Source organism: Doryrhamphus excisus, chromosome 20 (assembly GCF_030265055.1).
Source record: "Doryrhamphus excisus isolate RoL2022-K1 chromosome 20, RoL_Dexc_1.0, whole genome shotgun sequence".
NCBI classification, from domain to species: Eukaryota; Metazoa; Chordata; class Actinopteri; order Syngnathiformes; family Syngnathidae; genus Doryrhamphus; species Doryrhamphus excisus.
In genome coordinates this window covers 1,440,118-1,465,963 of record NC_080485.1, presented here as the reverse complement: position 1 = coordinate 1,465,963, position 25,846 = coordinate 1,440,118, and the positions used below count along the sequence as shown (strand labels likewise).

The 25,846-nt window shown below is 43.7% G+C and overlaps 1 protein-coding gene across 3 annotated transcripts; it reads right to left on the bottom strand.

Annotated features, from left to right (window-relative positions):
* Positions 1-389: 389 nt before the first annotated feature.
* foxn2a (forkhead box N2a) lies at positions 390-22,352 on the bottom strand. Of its 3 annotated transcripts, none has more exons than XM_058058931.1 (6): positions 21,977-22,352; positions 8,967-9,544; positions 5,159-5,283; positions 5,014-5,063; positions 3,866-3,934; positions 390-3,335 (listed from the first exon to the last, which is right to left on the bottom strand). In XM_058058931.1, the coding sequence occupies exons 2-6, from the start codon at positions 9,528-9,530 to the stop codon at positions 2,911-2,913; spliced, it is 1,233 nt and encodes a 410-aa protein (XP_057914914.1). In that variant the 5' UTR covers positions 9,531-9,544; positions 21,977-22,352; the 3' UTR covers positions 390-2,910. The 3 variants fall into 3 exon arrangements, with proteins under 3 accessions (XP_057914914.1, XP_057914915.1, XP_057914916.1); XM_058058932.1 differs by lacking the exon at positions 21,977-22,352 and adding an exon at positions 21,598-21,849; XM_058058933.1 differs by lacking the exon at positions 21,977-22,352 and adding an exon at positions 9,649-10,472.
* Between the last annotated feature and the right edge of the window lie 3,494 nt (positions 22,353-25,846).

Here is a 25,846-nt window from a genome sequence, read left to right as displayed (position 1 = left end):
GTTGGTCCCTCCGTCCTCCGTGACAAATGACCTCACAGCAAGGAGCACGCTGAGGACATATGACGACGCATCCATCACTGGCACGCCCGCCTGATGTTGAAGGTGCGACGTGGCAGCCTGCCATGTTGGAAGAGTCAGACGAGCAGGAAGAAGGGAGGCAGTGTGCGGCGCTGGAGTCACACGTGGCGTGCCAGTACACATTGTGCAGTCAAAACACGACGAAACAGCCGGACTTGGTGGGAAATATTTGCCAGCTGTGACATGGAAATGTGAAAAGTGAATGGGTAGTTAAAGTGAAGAATGGGCTGTGATTAGCTAACGGCGTTCACAGCAGGAGGCGATGTTGATCAGACTATTCAGATCTGCAAGAGAAAAAGTGCTCGGGATGGTAACAAGAACAGGTTTTTATTCATATTTTGTAATACCATATATAATGCAATTGCATATCTTTGGCGAAAATAAATCTTATAAACATTTTATCAACAGAGGTTAGCATACAAAACCAAAATGGTGTCGACGGTTCGATATCCATGGCAAACCGATAGTGGGCTGGCAGTTTTTGTTATGCTTTTTTTTCTCTCTCCAATGCAAAAGCTGCAACATAATTCTGAGGACCACATGACCAATATTCAATAAAAGCTGCTAAGCAACAAAGCAACCAGAGGGGTTTATGCGTGGCGTTGAATCTTGTGGGAGACCTACATCTTGTGTCACTGAGAGCAACATAACCTTTCTCTGACAAGTGCTACACAAAGAATGAGTGAGAAGATATGGACTGGAGGTCTGCAACCACACAAGAGCAGCAGCAGCAGCAGCAGCCTGGGGGGCCGCATGGGTCATTCTGCTCCAGTTTCCAGTCACAATCACAATACCTGGAAGCATGACTTATGAGTGGCAGTTTTCTGGAGATAAGTCCCAAAATATCCCAACATAAACAGAGACGAATGGAAAATGCTTCAATCAGAAATTTGACAGCACAAAAAGGGAAATGTGGAACGTCGCACCCGCAGTTTTACATCCATTTTGGCAGCAATACGTTTTCAAAGATGCTTCTTTTCTAGCCTGCCGAACAAAAAAGAAAGCAAAGAAAACCTGGCAGTCGTAGTTAAGTTGCAAAAATAAAATAACACCCGCTCTATAGACAATTGGCAAAAACACTTAATCAATATAACACAGTAAAAGAGAGGGGGGGGGGGGGGGGGGGTAATGGTGTATTGCTGTGAAATAATAACAAAAAAAGAACAAGATAAAATACTTCTCATGAGGAGCTCATGTAAGGAGGGAAAACAACAAATTAAATGTGCCTTGTCATTCCTTTCAGAAGACCCCATAAATTAATGTCATAAATAAGGTAACCAACAATCAATTGGTTTTCTTTCACAGCTAAATAAGACCAGTGTATATGACATATTCATATGCTGAGTGAAATACAACAACATGGTTTTGTCACCACAGCGTCCAGAGTCCGCTAGCATTTCCTGTTTACGGGGATTTAAAAGAGAAAAAAAACTTTTTTGTGGCAACTGGGAAACAAAAGTTGTGTTTTTTTCACGAGTGGCACAATAACATGTTTGGCACCGAGCACGCATGTAGCCGTTGTAACACAGTGTGGCAGGAAATGGCTGTTGTGCGCTTCCGTTTTTTTCCTTGTATTGTGAAACTTTTTTTTTTGTCGTTTTAAAGCCCAAGTGAAAAATGTGGCTCGTAACTTTCGGCAAGTGAGCAGCTGACAGTAAACGCCACATTTCACAGCTCGAGAAGAGACTTTGGCGCTTCCTTATTTTGTTCTGAGGAGGAAGAGCGAGCGGCCCACCGGAAGCGTGGCCCCGTCACGAGAGCAGCACTCATCTTCATCGTATGGATTCATGTTTAGATAAGCTCTACCACAACGTCGCCCAAATCAGACAAAACGGAGCAAGGTTATTTAGTGGTCATTTAAGATCTAAAATGAGGTGGGGCAGCAGGATCGGACCCGAGGCTTTAGACTGGAGTAAACACACAATAAAAGAACATTTGAAGAAGTAAAAGCTATGGAGGACATCCAATGAACGCACAGTGAAGGCCTGGAATACGAGGGCAGGATGCTGTAAATAAAACACACTGCTGGATGAAGGTGATTGACAGGACCATTGTCAAAAAACAGCCAAGCGCAGTAGCAAAGTCTGCAAGAGTAAATACTAGTCCCACATCTTGCTAATCCTGAAATGTATGTATGTTCATGGCGTAACAAGACGAGAACACTTCTTCATTCATCCGCTTCGTTGTAGGTTAACTAGCATTTTTGATGGGGGGGGAGTGGGGGGGGCATCACTACACTAAATGGTGTGGACAAAGTTAGGTTGTGGGTTCATTATTGCATCTCTCTCACAAGAGGAGGTTTAGAGCACAAGTTAGTTCAAACTGTGCCATCTTTTCTTTTCTTTAGCACAAAAAGAGGGAGAACTTGTAACACCAGGAGGTTAGACACCAGATTTTGTCTTTCCAAACATGCACTCGCTCGCTTCATACAGATTCGCTTGGAAGAGGATACAGGTTGGAGGAGGAAGCATGCAAAGAAACGTCAGCTTTTTCCCATTTGGCAGAGAAAAAAATCATTCAATCTTGACTGTCCATCGTCTATTCCGACAGGAGCGTTTTGGATCCACTTCTCCATAACCCAGATGTCCGCCCCCCCAATGCTGTGAGCGCCCCCGAGTTACTGAAGTCTCTTTATGGCTTTGTTCTCCTGTGTGAGCAACACTATTGCCATTTGTTGGTTGGACAGAGACATCCCAAACAAACACCAAAGAGGGGAGGCTCCAAATGGCCAACGTATGATGAGAAAAGGAGGACGAGGCGCACAGGGACACACGATGGGCGAGGGAGGGGGGACGGGGGGTTATAGGATCCGGAGTCTGATGACAGGGGTCCTTATTTCCTGTTAAGTTTTGTGCTCTTGACGTGACGTTTGCCCTCCGTGCAGCTGCGTATACCCGCCAGGTGCAGCAAGGAACCGGCGGCCTCCTTAAGCTCCTCATCCAGCTCCGGTTTGACCTCGCGTCGCGCCCTCTTGCTGACGGGCCACTTGATGGCAGGTGGGCGGCGCTGCGTTTGGTCGGTGCCCCTCTCGTCCCAGATATCCGAGTCCTCGTCGCTGTGGAAGCCCTCGCTGCCGGCGCGGTGAGACTGCCTGCGGTCGCAACCGCCTTCATCTAAGGAGGACAGGGAGGAGGAGGACGAGGAGCGGGAGGAGCAACGCTGCAGGGCTACGCTGCTGTAGTTGTGATCCTGCTTTGGATCACTGCTCACCAGGACCGAGTCAGGTCTGGAGAGGTCCAGCGGGCCGTCAGAAATGCCTGCCGGGAGGGGAGGAAGCAAAGACGGATGAGTGATGAGCGTCAAGTCCAAGCAAGAGAAGAGTCACTAAATAGATTAGGGATGTGGGCAAATGGCAAAATGATCAATCCATATTTTCATTATTATTATTTTATCTTATTTAGATCACTGTCCGGGTTCTGAACTCCTGTTTCAATGTCAGTGATACACCCCTGATCCAAATTTTAGGACCAGTTGAAAAATTGCAAGAATTTACACTTTGCGCTTTTGGATCTTAAGGAGGTTCTAAGTCAGGGGTGAGCAAACTACGGCCTGGGGGCCATAAATACAGGATCGTAGCTTGCAGAAATTCACATCTGGAACCAATAAAACCCAACAAAGAAACAGAATCAGAATCAAGCATACTGTCAAACCGTACATGCGTCAGATTCCGATACAAACACAAATGAGGTGTGTCCAAGATGTCAGCAAATAAAAAGAAAGCACTTGAGCAATGGGGTGGTGGCAATGCCAGGGGGGTGACAGTATGGCTGCTGCTGGAGTGTCTTACATGGGTCAACGTGGTGCCCTGGGGCAGAGTTTAAGAGCATCATGGCAGTGGCAGCATCAATATCAGATTCTGGAAAAGGAGAGAACATGCATGGTGGTCAGTCCCAAGGTGGGAGAGCATGGCAGTATGGATCCAACAAGACCAGCGTTGCTCCACCAATTAGTACAGTTTGGTATGTTTTTGTCTTTCTGTCGCAAGTTGTGAAGGATAATGAAAGGACGCCTCTTGACCACCGGACAGCAAAGTCTACAGACTCCCTCAACCGTTTGCTTCAACTTTAGAGAAAAGAGGCACGTTGTGGCTTTTCAATGAAAAGAAAAAACAAAATGTATTTGTATGTATTTGGACATTGTATTTGTAATTTAGCGAGTAAAGAAACACTTCCTATGTCCTCCTTCCTGCCAGGTCTTACACCAGACCAGCTGCTTATGAGGTGTGTTAAAAAGCGGCGTTATGACGCAAACTGCCACAGTCCCGTTATAATGTGTTCATGAGCAAGGGCAAACGGGTAGCGCCACATCTACTCTGTGCCAGTCCAAAATTATTGGTGGCGGGTGGCTACAAATAAATGGGTGGGTGGGAAACACCCCACTATCCACGTAGCTGGTGACGCCACCAGCATCCTGCCTGCACACCCCAGACCAGATCAGGGTTCACGGCACGTTGAGAAGCAGACCTGACTTGCACCACTTGGTGGACACATGGCCGTATGACCCAAAGAACGCCTATGCAATGAATGGACACAAGACGGATTCATCTAAACTAACCGGAAGATCAATTCCCGCCACTGATATGGAGAATGCCATCTTTCCAGACCTGACAAAGTGTCTAAAAGCCTCATGGCTCTAAATTATTAATGATTATAGCGAGACTGAGTGCTCCACACTCAGCACCAGCGGAGCCTCTGCCTGTTGTCAAGGTTACAAATCTAAGAGGCAGAGAGGAGAGGAAAGGAGCTAAAGCTGAGACACCCGATGGTCCGCATGAGGCATCAATGACTTGAAAGTAATAAGTCAAACTAAGAGAAAAATGAGAAAATGCAGGATGTTCTATGACTGAAATGCACAAAAGCAACACAAGTGCCGCACATTCACAAACTCAAGCACGGTGTTGCATCACAGCACCCACAACACAACGAGCAGCCTCACCTTTAAAGGAGCAGCCTTGTAGAAAGAGATGCCGAGGGGGTGAGGAGGCACTGAAAGAGAAGTAACATTTGGCTCATTGGGACGTTCGGATTCAAAAACAATTTGCAGCCTGTGATTTTTTCAGCGGTGAACGGCGAGGGGTCACCTGGGCGGGGAGGCGGGTGGTGTACAGAAGGCATGTGCGGCAGGAAAGTGCTGCTTCTTTAGGGCTTGGATGAGGTTGGGGCGGTAGGCCGGGTCGACGCACCACAGAGAACCTTTTCCGTTAGCCTGTGAGAAGGACAGAGACATCAAACGTCAGACGGTGAAGACTTAAGAGGAAAACATTTAAAATGCAAAAACTATCATCTCCTTCACGTGTGTGGATTTTGGCATTGAGCTGTATGACGAAAGGGTTCACTCTGTGCCTCTGTCCCAACACATGGGGTGTTGGTTTTATGGCGGTGGGTGCAGGGTGCTAGGTGCTGCAACCTACGAGTGATCCAACTCCAAAACTGTATGAATGAAGGCAGGAAAGCCACAGCCCAAGTGGGAGAGTATTTTGGTTTTCAACTAAATTAACAAGGTGAGCACATGAACGCCAACGAGCCGACATGTCGCATTTGATGGAAACAAAGATGGGGAATACGGCCAACTGGGATGCGCACCTCAAACTCAACTGGGGGGGAAAAAGCCACTTGAGGCCCAGCGGAGCCTCCATCCCAACCGTCAATGCTTACCGAGCCGTTTGGTCGGCAAAGTTAATATAAACAAAATTCGCTACACAATAAGCCCCCCGGTTAAGGAATAACACCCTGTTCATATTTATTGAACTGAGATTTGATACTCCACTTTAAATATTGTTTTTTATTGGAGTGCTTTTTTAAAAAAAATTCAACAGAGACGGGGTCTATTTTTGTTTTGTTTGTTTTTGGTTATGACTCTTAAGTGCAATTTTTGCTAAGAGAGACAGAGCCCATTTTATTTTATTTTTTTTTTTGTTGAAATTATTTCATTTAAAAGCTATTGACATTCCAATTACAATGTTAAACACTCAAATATTGCTTTTGGTAAGGTGTATCCGCATGATTATGCTGTTTATTATCATTCCATTAATGACAAAATAGTCTCAAAATAATGTTGACAATGATCTGGTTTATCTGCAACAATTTGTTGGACAATTATCGTCCAGCCAAATGTGTTATTGTGTTATTGTGACAGGCGTAGGTGTGAGCAAACAACTGGTTAGCATTAAAGCTGCAGACACAAAAAGCAACTTACCAATAGGGCTTAATAATAAGCACTTTTAAAGTTTAAATTCCAGAACCAGGGATACATTTTGGGCAAACGTCTGAGGTTTGTTGACAAATTGTAGAATATGGGCCCTGAGAAATGTTGCATTGCAGTGACGTCAGGTGTTGCACAGAGATGATGCTCTTTTCCAGACAACAGGGACGTGTGAAACCTCCCACTCGGACCATTTTAATGCCACTTAAAATCAGTTTGATGTCACATGCTGACGCCCATCAAGAATGTACAATGCAACAAAGGCTGAGCATTCACTCGCTGGTTTTGTCTTTTTACTGAGGTCATCATCCAAGTCTAACTTATCTGAACACTGACTGCGCTGGGCAATAAGGCAATACTAGACTAGACGATTAATATTGCAACTGCATCGACCGCCTCCTTCAACAGCATTTCCCCTCATGAAGACAGTAAATGTACCAGAGTTCCTCCACATGCTTGGCAAAAGGAGGAAACTGCTCTGGTGTGAGGGATGAATCTGTCTGTTGGTGTGCGGGAGTGTGTTAACCGTCACATTATCTGATGGCAGCGTATTCTTGCCCAGTCTGAGGGAGGGAGGGAGGGAGGAGGGTGGAGAATAACCTTGACTCACATTACCAGCCTGTCCCTGATGCAGGAAGAAGGAAATGTCTCCATGGCAACGGAAACCACCAGCCAGTGTCATGTGAAACTGGCGCTGGTCTCTCAGCAGACCAAGTGCTCACACTGTGTACCTGCATGCTGAGTGACTTGCGCTACTCTGTGTTGCTACTTGCCGAGTGCTAACCCCTCCATCCTCTCCCGGGTTGAAAAATATCAGGTTGGAGCCAAGCACAGTCCTTCGCTCCACGGGCTCTACCGGTCACAAGTCCCAACTCATACTGAAGTGCAATATGGCGTCGTGTCCCTCCCTGAAAACCCTTTCTGACGCAAAGCCAAATGATGCTGTGAGCATACGATGTATTCTACGTGTTCACATATGAACATTGTCTTCTGTAAAGAATCGCAAACTAACATCACACATTTGCAATTTGAAAGGCGGTTTCTATCAAGTTCTTTTTTTACCAATTCACAGCATAACGTTCAGCAGAAGTTCTCATCCACACAATACTTCAGCGGCTAAGATGGCAGAGCTCTACAACTCCTGGAGCGTCAGCAGAGCTCTCAGGATCATCCAGGACTCCTCTCACCCTGCCGCTCAACTGTTTCAGCGACTACCTTCTGGCAGGCGATACAGATGTATCGGGGCATGCATCTCCCTCAGCAAGACCATGTAACCTAGGCAACCAATCGTCCTCTACAATGGAGACCCTTTGTTATTGATTATTATTTATTCTTCTAATTTCTATATTTGGTACTGTCATACTGCCTTGCATTGTAAATGGAGCATTCTACTATATGTAAAATGACAATAAGGGGCATTCTGATTCTGATTCTTGTTACTCTGATATGATATGGCGTATAAGCCACTTTGAACTCTGCGTCTTATACAATGATGCGGCTAATTTCTGGTTACGTTCCAAACTTGCCACATCTTGAATTTACCAGCCATTTTGCACTTCATACACACAAAGAAACGCTCCTGATGATTTCAAGTTGAAGGCGATTGGTGCAGCAACTATGCTCAAATCTGCCATTGGACCCCCACAGTATTGCACCAATGGGTTGCCAGCGCCTGGACTACTGCGTGATGAAGACGACAGTCAAGCTCAAGGGCTAATTGGCCTTGAGACAAAAATGACATGAGAGTGACAAGAAAAGAGATAGAGGCTGACAAAGTGAATGAGGTAGGAATTATGCGGCTGCAGGAGGATGAAGACGGCAACAAATGACATTTCTGGTAGGCTATTGTCTGGTTAGCGACGGCCATATCACACAAACTGTGTGGGAAAAAAACAAACATTTATTTAATATAAAAGTGAAAGTAAAAATTATTCCTGTGCAACATCGTTCTGTGTACTAAATATCCCATGCCCATTTCTACTTTGCCATTTGATTTAAGATATTGAACTTTATGGACATAGTCACCTCAGAGAATATTTAGTATTTAGTGTTTTTAACATGTAGACTAAGCCTTTGTTCTCTAGACTTTTCATTACATGTTTTTTTATAATTATATTGTTTTAAATTCCATTTCAATGAGAGGAAATGTAACAGCCGTATATTGCACAATGTTGGTCTACAGTTGCACTAGTATTGCACACCAATACAATCTATCCAATACAATCTATCCAATACAATCTATCAATACAATCTATCCGATACAATCTATCAATACAATCTATCCGATACAATCTATCAATACAATCTATCAATACAATCTATCAATACAATCTATCCGATACAATCTATCAATACAATCTATCCAATACAATCTATCCAATACAATCTATCCAATACAATCTATCAATACAATCTATCCAAGTATGCTTTGTTTGAGTACGTCACTATTGCAGGGTTAGGGTTAGGGTTAGGGTTAGGGTTAGGGTTAGGGTTAGGGTTAGAGTTAGGGTTAGGGTTAGAGTTAGGGTTATGGCAGTCAGTGGCTGACACCCGAGTCACATTGTTGAGAGATTTGCTAAAAAAAATGTAAAAAAAATTGGGCCCGTGATGATTTTAATACGGCTCCATTTAACAAAAGTGGATCTGTGTGTAGTGTGTAAACGACAGAATGCGGTTTAATGGCATACCTTTCCTAAACTGCGTTCAACCTTGCGGAAGCATTTATTCAGGGAGAGATTGTGACGCACAGAGTTCTTCCATCCAGTGGGAGCATTGGAGAAGTAAGGGAAGTGCTCAAGAATCCAGCCGTAGATTTCTTTGACGGGTAAAGACTTGCTGGGGGACTGCTCGATCGCCATGTAGATGAGGAGCGAAAACGAGAAAGGAGGTTTTGACTTCAACGAGTCCCGCTCCCTGCCCCTGCTGTGACTTGATGCTGTGGATGAGGACGAGGGGCCCTGGTTGGAGCCACCGTCTCCTTCGATGTCAAAGAGGGGGCTTCCGCTGGGTTGCGCTTCCGGACCCCCGAGAGTGAAGTTCTGAAGCAGGTTCTCGTGGAGCCAGTTGAGGTTTGTGAGTTCTTCATCTTCGGCCACTCCAGTCCGATCCACACTGGTTGCAAGTGGGCTGGCAGCGCATTCCGCTTCTGGCAGTGTTCCCACTCCGCAAACACCTCGGAGCCATGTCCGCTCCTCTTGCATACCCGGAATTTCCGTTTTCTTGTCTGGTGACATCCCAATGATTGGACCCATTAAATCAAGGAGGTCTGGAGAAAAGGAGAAAGAGATCAGTGGAAACATATTAGAAACACCTTCTGACAGGATCACGTAGAAGTAAGCTGACGTTAGGATACAGAAGCTAGATACAAACTTTTGGAATACCGTCCACGTTTAGGTGGTCCTAGAGGTTCTCATTCGGGCCAAAGCTACTGTGGTCTTGCTTGTGTATCTCGACTGTACTTCCCAGGCCTCTCCACTGCCCCTCTCCTTCAGCCCCTTAACTTGCCTGCTCTTGACTTGAGCCAAGGACTTTCAAGGAGATCCTCTCAAGCAACTGAGCGGACTTAAGACTCCACTCATTGACGCCCACCTCATTTCAGGCTAGAACCGGCTCCTGGTTATGTGTAAATTAGCATGAAACCACCCAGGAATCTGATGACTGCCTCCATCTTGCAGGAATAAAGTCCTAATTTGTCACTTGCAAGATTAAGACGTGTACAGTCCTTGGAGTCGTCTGTCCTCTAACAACTAGAGGAAATTTTGCAGGCTTATGTAATTAGGTTTCAGCCAAGAACACTTAATGACAGAATGGTAGAACCAGCCTCCTGGCGGACTATACAGTGGATCCCCACTTATTCAGCATTCCGCATTCATAACACAGGTTGGATGTACAGTATATATACAGTATATATTAACCACTTTTGGCCCCAAGTGGAACAAGTTTGAGCAGCACTGGGGTAGTGGCTTGTACATTACATCATTTTTAATTGTGTTTAAGTGTGTGAGGCATATTGAAGAATGACCAGGGAGGATTCTGGTGCTGAAACTGTCACCAAAATCAGAGGAAAACGTCAGCGCCATGTGTCAAAAATAAACAGAGGTCTCGATTGCTTTTGGATTTTCTCCATTCTGGAGCGAGGATCTACTGTAGTCCAATATATTTCATTGGTCATGTATTTGTTAAACACATAGGATATTATAGAAATAATAAAAAAGTACAACTGTAGTGTATTGAAACACTCCCCCCCCCCCCCGCCCTGGCAGGCACCAAAAAAACAGCACCGCAGGACAGCTGACCTGTGCAACAACAGGGGATTTGCAGCAGCTTGAGAATAGTAAAAAAAAACAATTTTTTCAAAACTATGGCAAATTCAGATTTTTAGTTCCTGTGCAACAAAATATGTGCCAGAAAGTTCATTTTTTAAGGAGAGGCACCCCAGCTGCATGATATTCTCTAAGGGAGGCTTGTTATGCCATACTCGGAAAACCTCCCTGTTTTAAGCTTTGCACATGCGAAACAAAAAATGTTTAGCTCTCCACAATACGCACCCGTAAACATATTTTCCCCCTAAGTGCTGGATCAGTGCTGTGCAACAGTCAAAAGAGCTGAGAAGGAAGTAATACGGCTCACTTCCTTTCCTCGGCAGCAGCAAAAAAATGTTTAGTTCAGTGTTTTACCAATGGCACATATAGTATGTGAATATATGACGGGCAAGGTTTAGACCGTAATGTGGTATTTCACCTGCCCCAGACTGTTTGGTGTCTCATACGTTAATATTTACTTAAATGCATTTCCCCAAAACAAATACAACAAGTAAACTCCTTTAATGCAGTTGAGGCCAAGTGTACAAAGAGATTACTCTTTGGCTCAGCTCACAACAAGCTTTAAGTGTTGGGTGTCACCATGACAACCATGCCGTCCCTTCAATTAAGAGCAGAAATCTCACCAACAAGAGTGGTGGATACGGCATGTAATCCATGCTAGCTGTTTTCACCGCCATGGATGTGCAATGCAGAGGAAATGCATGCTGCAGCACGGGTGTATGAACACCGAATGCCCCCCCCCCCCCCATGAATGAATGAATGTCAACCAATGGGGACATGAAAAAGGACGTATAATCTGGCAGATAGGCGTATCTTTTCATTTCTCTGATAAGATAGGAATTGGGTCAGACTAAAGAGTGTTTGCCCAGAGATGGGAGAGGGAGTGTACACACGCACACGCGTGCACACACACACACACACACACTCATTGACACACAAATCAGTTTGTCAAAGTCAGCCAGTGACAACAGGAGGGGAAGGAGGGGGGCATTAGTACATTTACTAAATGACCACTCAACCCTCGGTGGGGGTGGAGGAACATCTAGCAGACAAATCCCAATTTGCTTTCGGTTGAGTCATGGTTTATTTGGCCATCCAGATCACTTGTATTGAACGTGATCCCTCTGCCCAGGAGGTTGTGTTTTTACCACCACGAGACTGCACCGTTTCCTCATACATTCATTTATTTGTGGCGGCCTGCCACTAATGCATCTTGAGGATTGGTTTTGGAGACCTATATAAAGGCTCAAAAAAGGCCAGCATTGTCATCATGCCACGTCTATCACAAGAACCACGCCTCCGGGCAGGAGGCATGGTGGAGGCCAGTTTGAGCTACAGTGGTATTCCTTGGCGGATGGTCTGTTCCCAACCCACAATCAGAAACCTGCATGAACGCCACAATACGACAATAGACCACGTATGGGGCAAAGAGAGAGTGACAACTCCTGACCTGGATCACTCCATCAGGTTGCAACACCTGTAGGACCGGTTTTTCCGTGTCAGTCGTACAGCACGGGAAACACCCGACAGGAACGACACCCGGACAAAACAACAAACTCTCTCATCAAATTGCAGCGAGATGAAATTTGTGATGTGGAAGAAACCTCCTAAACTTACTTAGTTTTAGCTAGGCTCAATTTGTTGGCCTTGACTGAGCAATTTGACAGATAACACATTAACTTGCCTTTATTGTCAGCACATTAAAGAGCCACTAATTTCAGAACGTTATCCAGTTCTTTTATGGAAGGACAGAGCCACAACAAAAAGACAGAAAAGTCAGATATATTCAGTTAGTTTCAGTCCAAGATGAATCCAAGCTCTCAAAAAACTAGAGCAACAAGAGATGTCGGAAAGGGAGAGAACTGTCCATTTGTGTGATAAAACAATCTCAGCTCTGAGACAAAAAACAAAAAAAGACATCTTGACATGACGGGTTAGTACTCTGGGTGTCTTTTCAAATAGAGAGGGAGGCATGCAGAGACATTTAGAGAAAAATAACATTTGGTCTCTGAAAACAACACTAGTGATTAAAAGGAGAAACTACAATTCACTACTTGGAAATTGTAGTCTAATGAGGCCGGGTCAGCAGGATATGTGTGGAAATCCCAGAATAGACTCTACATTTAAAGGAAGTGGAGCTGCAAAGTTGATAACGCAGCTTGCTGATCAACACTGATACCCTAATTGAGGTTGTTCTTTCCATTATAATCATGTCATGATTGGGTTAGCCAAAACATTCCACTGACAGGCATTGTCATGGAGACAGTCAACTCCATTAGCACAGGTGTGGCACCACAGAACTTTGTCAGCCTTCTGTAATAAGTGTGGTTGTTTATCTGAAGCCTCTACGTCATTACAAAGCATGCTGTGGAAGACTGGATTTGACATGTTCAGGTTTGGCTGCTTGGACATGTAGAGAAGTCCACTGTAGAGAACCCAAGTCCTGGGTAAAGTCTCAGACCGCTCTTTCCATCTTCACAGCCCTGACCTCTCAGGCGGGCCCCCGGGTGCCTGAGAAATGATCATCCTGTTTGGACTGAGGGCTGTCATTTGAATATGAATGGACGAGGAGGGAAAAATGTCTGCAGCCAGCCAAACACAGGAAGTGTTTTACCGTGATGGCAGTCGGTCAATTACCGTTGCATTTGTCATGACTGCACTTAGCATTGCACTTCAGAGGGAGGTAAGAATCCACTGATTAATGGGACACTAGTGTGTAAAAAGTAGAGCCAATAAGCTAGACCAGCCTGTTGACTGCAGCTCATCATTGAAAATACACCAAAGCTGGAATGGCGCTGACCTGATGGCTCATCTGCAAGTTAAAATAGCCCAGCGCGCCGCCAGCCGCATCATATTCATGTGCAAACAGGCAAGGACTAACAGCAGGTGCCAAGGCAATTTCCCCCACCGCCCCTTTCAAACTGCTCTTTTATCCTGTTAAGCACTTAGCCTATTGAAAAACACACACACACAAAGACACTCTGAGATGGCTTTAAGTGGCAGATCAAGCCGCTAATGCTTCACATAGGTACGGGAGAATGTAAAGGTGTATGATGGCGCACCAGCGTGCATTTCAGGCAGCGGATGTGACTTTCAGGAATCAGTTGCCACGGCAGCCAGTGTGGCCAGGGAAGCGGTTCCGTTCACCAAGAGAGAGCTGATGTGGGGAGATCAATACAGGCGGAAAACGCTGAGGCCAGCAGTCTAGTGCTGTTCTCCGCAAAACCTGTCTGACAAAGAGGGGTGGGAGAGGCCGCAGCCAACCTGGATGACACAGAGCTACGACTAAAAGCCATAAAGGCGTGCTGTATTCATCATACCCTTGGTTACATATTCGCTACAACGTGGGATTTGCAAGAAATTTCATCTGCGAATTAAGTTTGCACACACATGAACCGCACCCGCCTCACAGGCACCAACTAAACCAGTCCACTCAAACCAGTTACACCTCTTGGTACACAAAGGTGTGTCAGAAAAGCCCAATGGCTGTTATTTGAAACCTTCTGTGATGTTTCTACCTACCCTACAAATAAGAACTTGAAGAGAATCTTATGCAAAACTACTAAATGGATTAAAGCAAGCGACTCGGCGACAGTGCGAATGAAAAAGCTGGCACAAAGCATAGGGATCCAAACCGCTCTCGGCTCCTACAAAGAAGCAGTTGTTTTTTTTTGTTTTTTTTTGCTCCAGTCATGTTTCTAAGCTCTCAGTATTCACCTCACAGATACAAACAGACGACCGGGAGGGAAGGAAACACCTCCTGCCTGTTGAGGAAGTCCATTTTCATAGAGTTAGGCCTGCCCGACATCAAAACAGTCAACCAGCACAATAATAGGCAAATATCTCTGTATTTTTGACAGCGACAACTTCTTAATGACAGACGGCAAACACAGAGAAATGCAGGAAAGACTGTGTTGTTGGGCTCAGACGTTGATTTTATTAGTTTCAAACTGCACTTGGACTCTAATCTGAGGTTAGCTTACCAAAGTATACAGCTGCCTCCCAGCAAACACTGTGAAACCTTATCTGCAGGGTCATGTGCCTGTCACGTCTCCAAAGCCTCCCCACCATGGCCTCATATACTTCCAAATACCACAAACACCAATCATTGCCATTCCATTTGCTTATAGTCTCGTGTCCGTCTGGAAGAGTTTGTACCCTCTTAGTCCTGCTTAGGTTAGGGTTAGGGTTAGTGTTGCGCCGTGCGCGATCATGTGTTTCCGTGTTTCCAGAACATGTTTTGTTTAAGGGAGCAGCAGAAAGGTCGCTCAGCCTAATCAGAGCAAACTTCATCAAGCGTGCTCATTGGAAACACCTATTGAGGAATAAGGACTCAACTTTCAGATAAAATGATGAAATATCAGCTTGACAACTGGAATAAACAAAAATAGCAATACTGGTGATTCAAAGGTGAAATACGGTAGTACCTCGTTAATTGTAGTTAATAGGTTCATGATAAGTGAAGGAGTCCTTATTTAAATTGAACAATAACACCTGTACAGTCACCGTTAGTACCGAGTACTACCCAATATAGTAGAAATAATAACAGTAATAGTCATGTCGCAGCATGTCATCTCTTACTGTGGTTACTTCTGTCAAAACAATAAAGCTTGTTATTAAATCTGAATTCACTCTAGTGTTATTATTACATGCAACACCTGCACTAGGTTTTCCCTCTTGTATTGTTAGAGGCTAAAACATAATTGTTCTTTTCATGGTTTCCTGCACGAATACCGAACCATCTTACAGGGGGACAAGGGACAGTTTCAATTAGTTAAGCAATGTTTGTCAGAAAACATCCATATATGCCTGGAGATTCATTGTTAAACATAGAGAAACACACTTTCACTTACACTGACACTGACACTTACACGTATACACTTGTACAATCTGGTCACACCAAACCCTGGTAAGGTCAACGTAAAGCCGTTATTCATACTGTGAATGCTTAACCTTAAAAATTCAACTGGATCTTTACAAGTGGTACTCTATTGCTGGTTTTATTTTCATAACACCTATGACAATTGGTGTACCCCTGGAGATACACGTAGCCCACTTTGGGAACCTGGGTGTTAGGAGATGCACATCGATTGCACACCAGCTGCCCAGTCCTGGGTCAGTACAGTCGTAGCTGAACCAATTAAACAAATCCTGCTAATCATGCCTGGGGTGATGAAAACAAAGAGCCATTGTGTTTCCCTTTTCCCTACCACTCAGATAAACGGTCAAGTTAGTGTTGTTAGTGAGGCGTCTTCTAATCTGGAGTGTCTTGTGTCCACCAGTCAGAAATGAGGCAGAGAGGACAAGGAGGAGGAGCAATCACGTGAGACATGCATAAGTGGATGCAGTCCTGTCTTGCAGGGTTGGTTCAAATCATCAGCCAAGCTTGTGAGATAACGTTGGGTTTGGGAGTATACTTAGATATCTGAATGTGGCCAACAGGAGGCAAAATACCTTGAGACAACTAGCTCAATGGTTCTCGGCGGGCATGAAGAAACGAATGGAAAGGTCAGAAATAGTCAGATCCACGGCTTAAACAGATCCTCAGTCCAAGTTAGATGATATTATGTCTGCTCCCAAAATGTAACAATTAGCAGCACTAAACTCCCAAGGTTCATCTTTATGACATAGTGTATGTATTTGTTCGCAGAAGCAAGAAGAGCAGGTATGGCCGACCAGAGGAATTCTATTATACAGTTGACCCTTGCCACTTCCAATTTCATGGCTTCACTCGTGATTCTTCTCAAATATATCAGTGACTAAATTATGCTGTTTCATGGTTGAATATGGCCCTTTATTATTCCAAATATTTAAGCAAATTGATTGAAATTGATATATGTAGTATTCTACACTGGTCACTCGTGTCCGTTACTGTAATGTTCAGTGAGACACACAAGCACCAGACTGAATCAACAGAACAACATGCTTTTACTGCAGGTTTGAACTATATCTTAATGAATCCCTAACACAGGCAACTGCTGCAGCTGTTACCCACACAACGCTGATAACCAACTCCGAACCCTTGACGTCACTTCCTGTCCGCCTTGGGAAGACAGTTACAGTAACACACAGGTGCAAGGTCCTATTCATGTCTTAAATGGCTTATTTATTATATCTTGTCTAAAGGTGACGATAGGGGTGTTATTTCACGTCTACAGGGCTCTAAAAATGTTCAAACTCATATTTACAAGGTCTTCAAACAGGTAGGAAATATTCCATTCATAAATAAGGAATCCTACTTTCAACTACCCATTTAACCGTGATAAACTAAGGACTACTGCATATGTGTAGATATTTGCCAACTACTTTACTCAGACGCTCCTCAACTTGCTCCATTGTTTCTATACTTATGGATTTATTGGCACTTCCATGACAAGGAAGAACCAAAAATGAAAAAAAGTCAACCAATCACAGCCCCACAGAAGGGAGGGGGTGGAGCCAGTCGAAGCATAATTCAGGCTTTAGTCGGATTGACTTGAAGTTTCTCTGATTTCATCGTAGTGTTATTTTTACATACCACTTATCATGAGCTTCTGAATCTCATTTAGTCCTATTTGGCATGCCTTTTTTTTCTATTTTATCTTCTATTGGATGGACTTTTATTGGATTAGGGACCCGACTCCCAGAAGTTTGTTACAAAATCCAAACCATTTTATTGCATTGTTTTTAAAGCTTTGAATAGTTATTTGCATAACCATATTCAATTACACAAATACACATTTGTAAAAAGAAAAAAAGATCGGATGGGCTATGAAATAAATGGGATCAGATTTCTATAAGTTCTGTATAAAAGGAAACCTGGGGTAAAAATTCTAAATGTGATATTCATGTTAACAAGTGAAAAATGATGGTAACGAGGCAGGTAACGCCACTGTTCATTTGCACGACTTTTGGAAACAAAGCTTACTCCAACTGTTCCAACTGCAGGGAATAACAGAGGACCTGACAAAGTACTTCCACATGGTGGCTTCCACTTTCTCTCACACCATACAACCAACCGTATGACTGACTTAAGCCAAATGTGTAAATACTAGTAACATGTAAAATGAGCACACCATTACGTTCCTTGTTTTCTGAAACATGAAATTATTTCATTGAATCCATTTACAGGCACCATGGTTTAATCAATCCAGTCCATTTCAACCAGTCACATCACTGTGACAAATTACAGGGTACACAGAAAAACACAGGTTATCAAGGCTGGAGTTGTCATTTCTCTTTCGAGGTAATTCATTGGCGGGCCTGAGCACTACGACGACACAGATAGGAGTTAAGCAACCAGAACGAGAAGTTTCTGCTTGTGTAACATATCTAAAACCATGGTCAGTCACACGCCCAGAAAGCACATGGTGGATTTTAGACGACGCCACCTTCCACTTACTTTGGGTCAGAGTACACACTAGTCTGATAAGACTGATTACATGGCCATATCACCACGTTCTACTGCAGTTTCTACGCCACTAGGAAGAGCAAAAAATTCTGACTTTTCATGTTTGCTATTTGGTCATTGTTGTGTTTCATACATAATCATTTCATACACAAAATGACAGTGAAATGGAGCAAATGCTGAAAAGAAGGAAACTAATAGGTAGTCAAAGTTGTAGAAATAAACGTGGTTTTCACAAGGGTTCAGAGGAGATTACCATTGAGTTGAGTGCAGTGTTCTGTTGGAGTACAACATCCCAGTAACAATGGGAGCTCTGTCATAGCACAGTCTAAACATATAAATGCCCCCCCCCCAAAAAAAAAGCCCAACACAAAATGTGACCGTCGGGGCCATAATCCAATACAATTCAGCTGGAAATCAGTTTGGTCTGGACTTTGCCCTAATCAAATGAACGCCATTGAGCAAGAGGGCCTACACCCCGGCTCAGGCCTTTAGGCCACAGAGATGGGTGCTACGTTTTGATCAAGATTCCAACATCTCCATGACTGTCCTGTTTGGGTTATAAGTTCATTTCTACGACACATGTAAGATGTACAAGCTCACGTCCATGTCAACTAAAATGTAGATAATGGCGACTTGAAGAAACTGAATACATGAGAGTCAACTGTCGGGACAACTTTAACCCGCCCACAACACCATGTCATGTGTCAGTCATGACCTAACAGGTCTACGTCTCAAACAACCAACCCAAAGGGACTCCACAGTGGGCGGGTTGTCGTTTTTTTGTTACGATTTAATGACAGAACAGTTTGGCAGCACAACCTGTATTTGTGTTATTTATTTTGTGTATTTATTTATTTATTTGCACAAACTGCAGAGGAAAATACCAAAAAATACCAAATTCATGGTAAGAAGGGAAAATGCAAGAGATAAATTGGTTTAATGGAATGGCTGATGTTTTTTTTCTGCTCCTCTTATAAAAAACACACATCAAGTTCCCTAAATTACATATTGTTTAAATAAAGTTGAAAGGAGGGGTTGGCCTGCAAATGTTAGCAGTCTAATTAGGGCGGCCAAATGATTAAAATATTTAATTGTGATTATTCGCATTATGTCCACATTTAACTTATAATTGATCGAATCACAGATAGAAAAAAGTGTACCTTTGAAAGATCATTTTAACATTTTTAATACACCTATCAACTACATACTGGATAATGTTTGCTTTGTGTAAATGTTTGTTTATTAAACATTCATTTTTTTCTTAAAAAGCTCAACACAAAATGGACCTCGATGTACAAAAACATATAGACATTGCTAAGGTAAATTGTCCATCACGCATCATTCATCTCACTAAACATCATTTTGACTCACACTATAAATAAATGTTTGCAAAAACAAACATGGTTTTGGCAAAATAAATATAGACAATTTCCAAAATAGAGTGCTGTAGAAACATTGGTAGTTTACAAAACTGCCTCATGTACTAAACATACATATGCCAAACACTTCCAAACACTCTTTTACAGACACATAACATGTACACTCTTTCATACACACTTTGTCACACTTTTCTTAGTCTGGCAACAAACACAGCGGTTTAAGTACAAATGCTAATAAATCCCTAACAACGCTAATAAATTCCCTCACGAGACTCTACTGCCATCTCATTGAGCGCTGAGTGTGTGCTTGCTCACTTCGGCTTTGTCACATTGACACAAGCCCCCCCAAACAGCTGTCCGTGGCTAAGCCTGCAGCTCGTAACCCAAATTTTAGCTTGCAGTTCAAAGCATGAAATCAGCCAACAGATGACTTGCATCTAAAAAACACTCGGACACAGTGTATAAATATAAGGTACCACTGTATAAATAGCAAAAATATTTATTCCTGCAGTGCCGCAGTACCTTCCTTCTTCTCCCTGGCATTTGTAAGGCAATGTACTCCGTGACAACTCAACTCACAGCGACGTCGGATACAACTAACTTTGGTCTTGTCCAGAGCGCCATCTGCCAGCGCTTTGAAGCAAAACTTAACATAAAAAATACACAATTTTCTGTGTCCATTTTTGCTCAACATTTGTGGCTCCACATCAACTGCGTTTCTTCAAACTGTGGTGTGGGCCGAGGATTAAACAGAACATGCGTACGTGTACTGCGCGTCAAAAAACATTGTACATATATATTGTATCAGCAGTAAATGTATGGAGAACATCAGTGAGCGCTCAACTTCCAACGGAACACTACGTAGCATGACAAGTATGACAGGCCCGACAAACCTTGTACACGTGACAGCGGTCATACCACGCAGTCCCGACTACAACTGACTTGGTGGTGCATTATGACGCATCTGTTCATCAATATATTGAGATATGACATGTACAATGACTCTATGTTGTCTTTCCAATCAGCACACAATTACGTGAAGCCCAGGAAACATCATGAACATGTTGTTTTCATTTGCCTTGCTTGTTTTAAGGCAAGTGTACCACTGCATACGATGAAACAGACTCCCGTAAGTCAATTCTTTCTCATTCTGTTGTTAAGAGGTTTCAAAACATGTAGCATAAATGGCACAAATCAAAAGGCTCACTTTTACTCATCTGTTTCATACTACCTTATAATATAACATTGCCAGTTTCCTCAAAAGGTCATCAATTTTTACTCTCAACATTTCAGGCCTTCATTGATATTGAAGACATAACAACATGACAGAGTCCTATTTATAGTAATGCATGTCAGTAAAGTTAACAGGCTCTAATCTATTCTGGGTTGCAGGACCCTGCACAGGCCTCTTTACATACGGACATGGAATACATGCGAGGACTACAAACAACCAAGACAACAGATGCTTGTAGTCATAGAAACGCTGCCTATAAACTAATGACAGATTGATAACATCTGCTTTTTTTGTTCATTTCACTTTACCTCCGTTTGTATGTGTCTTGTATCTATCAAATGGGCTTCACCAACTTTAAAAACAGAACAATGCATAACCAAACACATAGAAATACCAAATACAGGAAATTGGCAATGGGTAGTATTAGTAGATTGGACAAAGTAGAATGCTAAGCTGACCTTGCGCAAACAATAACACTTAATGATATCCTCCATAACTGCAGTCTCTATTGAAGTGCAGTCAAGGGATCATTTCCACATTGAGATATTGTTTACAGAGGACTGGTATCTGGGACAATCTTGTGATAATCCATTACATCATGAGCTCAGCCAGCCTCACAACCTTTGGTTCTGTCCATATTTAGGCTACATTTTTATTTTATGGATAGATAAGCCAGCAAAAACATACAGCAGCATAAATAAATCCTAGATCAAATATGACAAAAGTTGAATCAACAAAAATGTAATTAAAGACTGTGTTGGTTTAAAAAATAGCTACTAGCAAAAACAAAAAGCAAATGGCTAATACTTGGTAGGAGACATGAATCACCACACAGCCTCACTCTCACTCTCACGCACACGCACACGCACACGCACACACACACACACACACACAACGTGGAATACGAAGTTACACGCAACGACTTCAAGTACTGCACAACACTTTCCGAGTAACTTATTACCGGTTAACAAAGATGTGTGGTTTTAAACTTACGAGCGTTAGTTCCATGTGTTAGCTCGCCCAGTAAAGGCACGAAGCGAAGTAGCTTTAGCAGCAGCTCGGTAGGTCAGCGAGGGTAAATCCACGGCTAGCGTTAGCACTGGACAACTTTAACCACACCGTCGATTCTATTTGGTTAAGGACGTAGATTGCCGTGTGGCAGCCGTCAACAAACGGCTAAGTAGCTGAACATACGAGGCAGGGGAAGCACAGGGAAGTCAAATGAGCTAGCTGCCACATGCCGCCGTTCGCTCTGCCATGCTGGCCGCTCAGCAAAGTCACTTGCCCACATTTACTTTTAGCTTGATCCGAACACTCCCATCGTTCACACGGGCGTATAAAAAACACGAATAAGAAGAGGTTTCGTACTCACAATCATGCACGGCGTGCCTCGGCGCTGTGTGTGTTTTAACGACACGACAGGGCGCAGTTTATTCGGATGTGTGCCTTGCTCGCACAATGTCAGAGATCAGATCAGCAGCTGCTTCCTCCATGCACGCAGCGCGCGGATCACACGGCGCTACGGCAACGCTACCAAACCCCTCGCCGTCGTCATGGCAACACAGCCAATCCAGCCAATCACAGCCCCTCCCCTCCTATCTCCCCTGGCAACTGCCGCAGCGAAGGGGGCTCCATGAGTGCGCGCACGCTATCCTATTTTGCATCGCCAAATTGCCTTTCACTTTTGAAGTCGCATACCTGCATGGATTCCCATCATTTTATTTAGTGGTAATGCAGCACTACTGACGATGATTATTATGGACGATGGCGATGGACGTGCATGTTGTTTACACGGCACACAAACGCCTCGGGGCGGGGAGAGGATGTGTCACCACACCCACTACAGTGGACCCTCAACATGGCCCCGCCTAAAGTCAACCGTGGGCTCGCCAGACCTGCACGGGCACACGGTGTCACGTGAGGAGTGATACCGGAAACGAGAACAAAAAAGGCAATTAAGAAGAGCCTTTGAATTTAACCTTTGGATTACATCCCCCCCCCAAAGGTTCGTCTTGGTGGTGGTGTGTTATAGACGTGATTTACAGTGTCAATTACGAAAATACTTTCCTGATAATGCATATGATATTCTATATTGTAAATGATATGGATGGATGGGTATATTTGTGTGTGTACACTAACTCTAATACTCCTGGATCACCACAAAAAAGGGTGGAAATGAGTCAAAACGTGCACCCCACCCCCCCATATGCTGCCTGCTAACTTTAGGGTGTTGAGGCAAATTGAACTTTGTTTGGAGACTGACAAACGCTATTGGTTGAAAAACATGGCCGTCTTTGCAGCAGCGTGGGCGGGCCTTAGCAACTAATTGCCCATCATGAAACTTTTTTGGATATCTTTATTACATGTCAGCTAGCATGTCTTCCAGACGCTTGTCAGCAGAACTCATAGAGGGTGGCACAAATAGAAATAGTTGACTGCAGAAAGACGGACTGATTAGCCTGTCATCGCTGGAAAGCTTCACATTGTTTCTCATGTCGAGCTGGTTGTGTCCCCAGCAAAGGTCTGATGTATGGTGACGGTCTGATGGAAACCCAAAGTTACCCATTTGGAATCGCTGCTGCTCCTACAGTATGACATCCCTTACACAAGTCCAGTCTTTGACACAAAGTCCTTGGAATGTAACATTAAAACATTAAAACCAAATTGACACATTTTGACAAGTTGTGCTCCTCAGGGAAAAAGTCCAAAAGTGTTTGCCCCCTTCCTCATTTTCTTTCCTTCTTTTCTGCATGTTTGTCACACGGTTTTTAAATGAAACTTTTTATTATTAAGAAAACTCAAATCCAAACCTACAGGGTACGTGGCCCTGTGTGGAAAAGTGTTGTCACCTAAAGCTAAGAACTGGTTAGGTCACATTTAGCAGCAACAAGTCCATCACGTGTGGGCGATAACAGCAGTGAGTCTCTTCCACAGATGGGGAGGAATTTGGCCCACTCATCTTTGCAGAATTGTTGTCATTCAGCCACAGTGGAGGCTTTTCCAGCAGGAAGCACCTTTTGAAGGTCATGCCATCTCATCTCAGAAGGACTCAGGTGAGGACTTTGACCAGGCCAATCCAGAGTCTTCATCTTGTTTTTCTTCAACCATTCAGAGGTGGATTTGTTGGTGCGTATTAAATCATTGACCTGCTGTAGAACCCAAGTTGGTTTGATCTTGAGGTCACGAGCAGATGGCCGGACATTCTCCTTCAGGGTTTGGTAGACAGCAGAATCCATGGTTCCATTCATCACAGCAAGTCTTCCAGGTCCTGAAGCAGCAAAACAACCCCAGACCATCACACTACCACCACCATATTTTACTGTTGGTACGGTGGTACTTTCACGCCACATGTAATGGGACACACACCTTCCAAAAAGTCAGATCACAGAGTATTTTCCCAAAGGATCATGAAGACGTTTTAAAGCCTTAGTCTTCTTTTTGTTCAACAGTGCTTTTGGTCTTGGATCTCTGCCACGAAGGCCGTCTTTGCCAGTATCTATCTTACGATGGAGTCATGAACACTGACCTTAACTAAGGCAAGTAAGGCCTGTGGTTTTTTGGATTTTGTTGTGGGGTCTTTTGTGACCTCTTGGATCAGTCATTGCTGCACTCTCAGGGTAATGTTGCTTGGCCGGCTACTCCTGGGAAGGTTCACAACTGTTCTATGGTTTTGCCCTTTGTGGGTAATGACCCACTGTGGGTCGCTGGAGTCAGTCAGTTATGTTTTAAGGGGGGGCAGGGTCACTTTTTATAAGGGGTAGGGGTGTATTGTTTTTCCCTAAATAATAAAAAGTTTCATTTCAAAACTGCATTTTGTGTTCACTTGTGTTGTGATTGGGATTGGGTTCCTTCCGGTTTCCTCCCACATTCCAAAAACATGCTAGGTTAATTGGCCACTCCAAATTGTCCATAGGTATGAATGTGAGTGTGAATGGTTGTTTGTCTATATGTGCCCTGGGATTGGCTGGCCACCAGTCCAGGGTGGACCCCGCCTCTCGTCCAAAGTCAGCTGGGATAGGCTCCAGCATCCCCCCACGACCCTTGTCAGGATAAGCCGCATAGAAAATGGATCTGAAACATTGAAGTCTGACAAACATGCAAAAAAAGATGAAATCAGATCAGATGAGATCAAACCCTTTTTCCCCACAAGCACTTGATATTTCTCTCTCAAGTCCAGCTTATTATGTTCTCCAGAAAAGGTCTGCTGGATTTTATGGTGGCGGTTATTTGAGCGTCTGGTCCTTTTTCACCACGAGTCTCATTGACGTGAAATGTGTAGTTTAATGTCCTCTACAAAAGTCTGTGACAATAACAGTTTGGTGATTCTAAGCGGCGCCACGAGACACTCGCTTCACGAGATGAGGCCATACATGAGGTTGGGTCTACGAGAACAAGAGGAGATGAGATTTTAACATTACCTTTAAGAAAAGTACAATGAATAAAATCTTAATGTATTCCAAACTAGTGATTTCATTGATTTTATGTTCTGCACTCTGTGTGTATGCTGGCGGCCTCGCCTCCACCCACTGAGACAGAGAGACTCTATGACTGACAAAAGGAGGTCAGTCCGTTCATGCCGTTGTTCTACGGAACAAACGCACAGAATGAACTCTCTTCCTGCCTGATTTGAGGTAATAGACAAACAAAACAGACACACGTGCACATGGCAATATATTAAGATTACCAAGTCCATTTCGTGAGATGAATTAATTCATCATTGTCTCGGGCCAAGTGCCTACAAGACCTTTTTTTCTGGACAAGAATTCTTGTCGAGTTTTAATCTTGGGAGATCTTGTGACACCCAATTAAGCGCTGATGTTAAGCCCCAACTTCACAAAGTTTGCCAAAGCATGCTTGATGTTTATCCCATATCGTGCTGTTATTGACCCCACAGCCGCCCATATTACTACCGTACTCCCGAGTTGTTGCTCCTCCTACACCATAAGCCTCACACACAGCTTTATGTCCGCTACATGAAGTTTTATACCATAAAAGTTGTTCTTAAGCCCCAAATTGACCAAGTTAGAGTATATACGTAGTACATCTACGTATATAGAGCTGAACGACAGCACAGTAATTAGACTTTAATATTAGCCTATATTATACTATATTATACTATATTATATATCAGTATTATACTTTTGGTCTTGCAATACAGCCACAGCAAATCAAACATAGGCAGACCTTTGCACCACAATATTGAAAACGTAGCTAAGACGTGCGGCAGAAAAGAGAGCGCTGC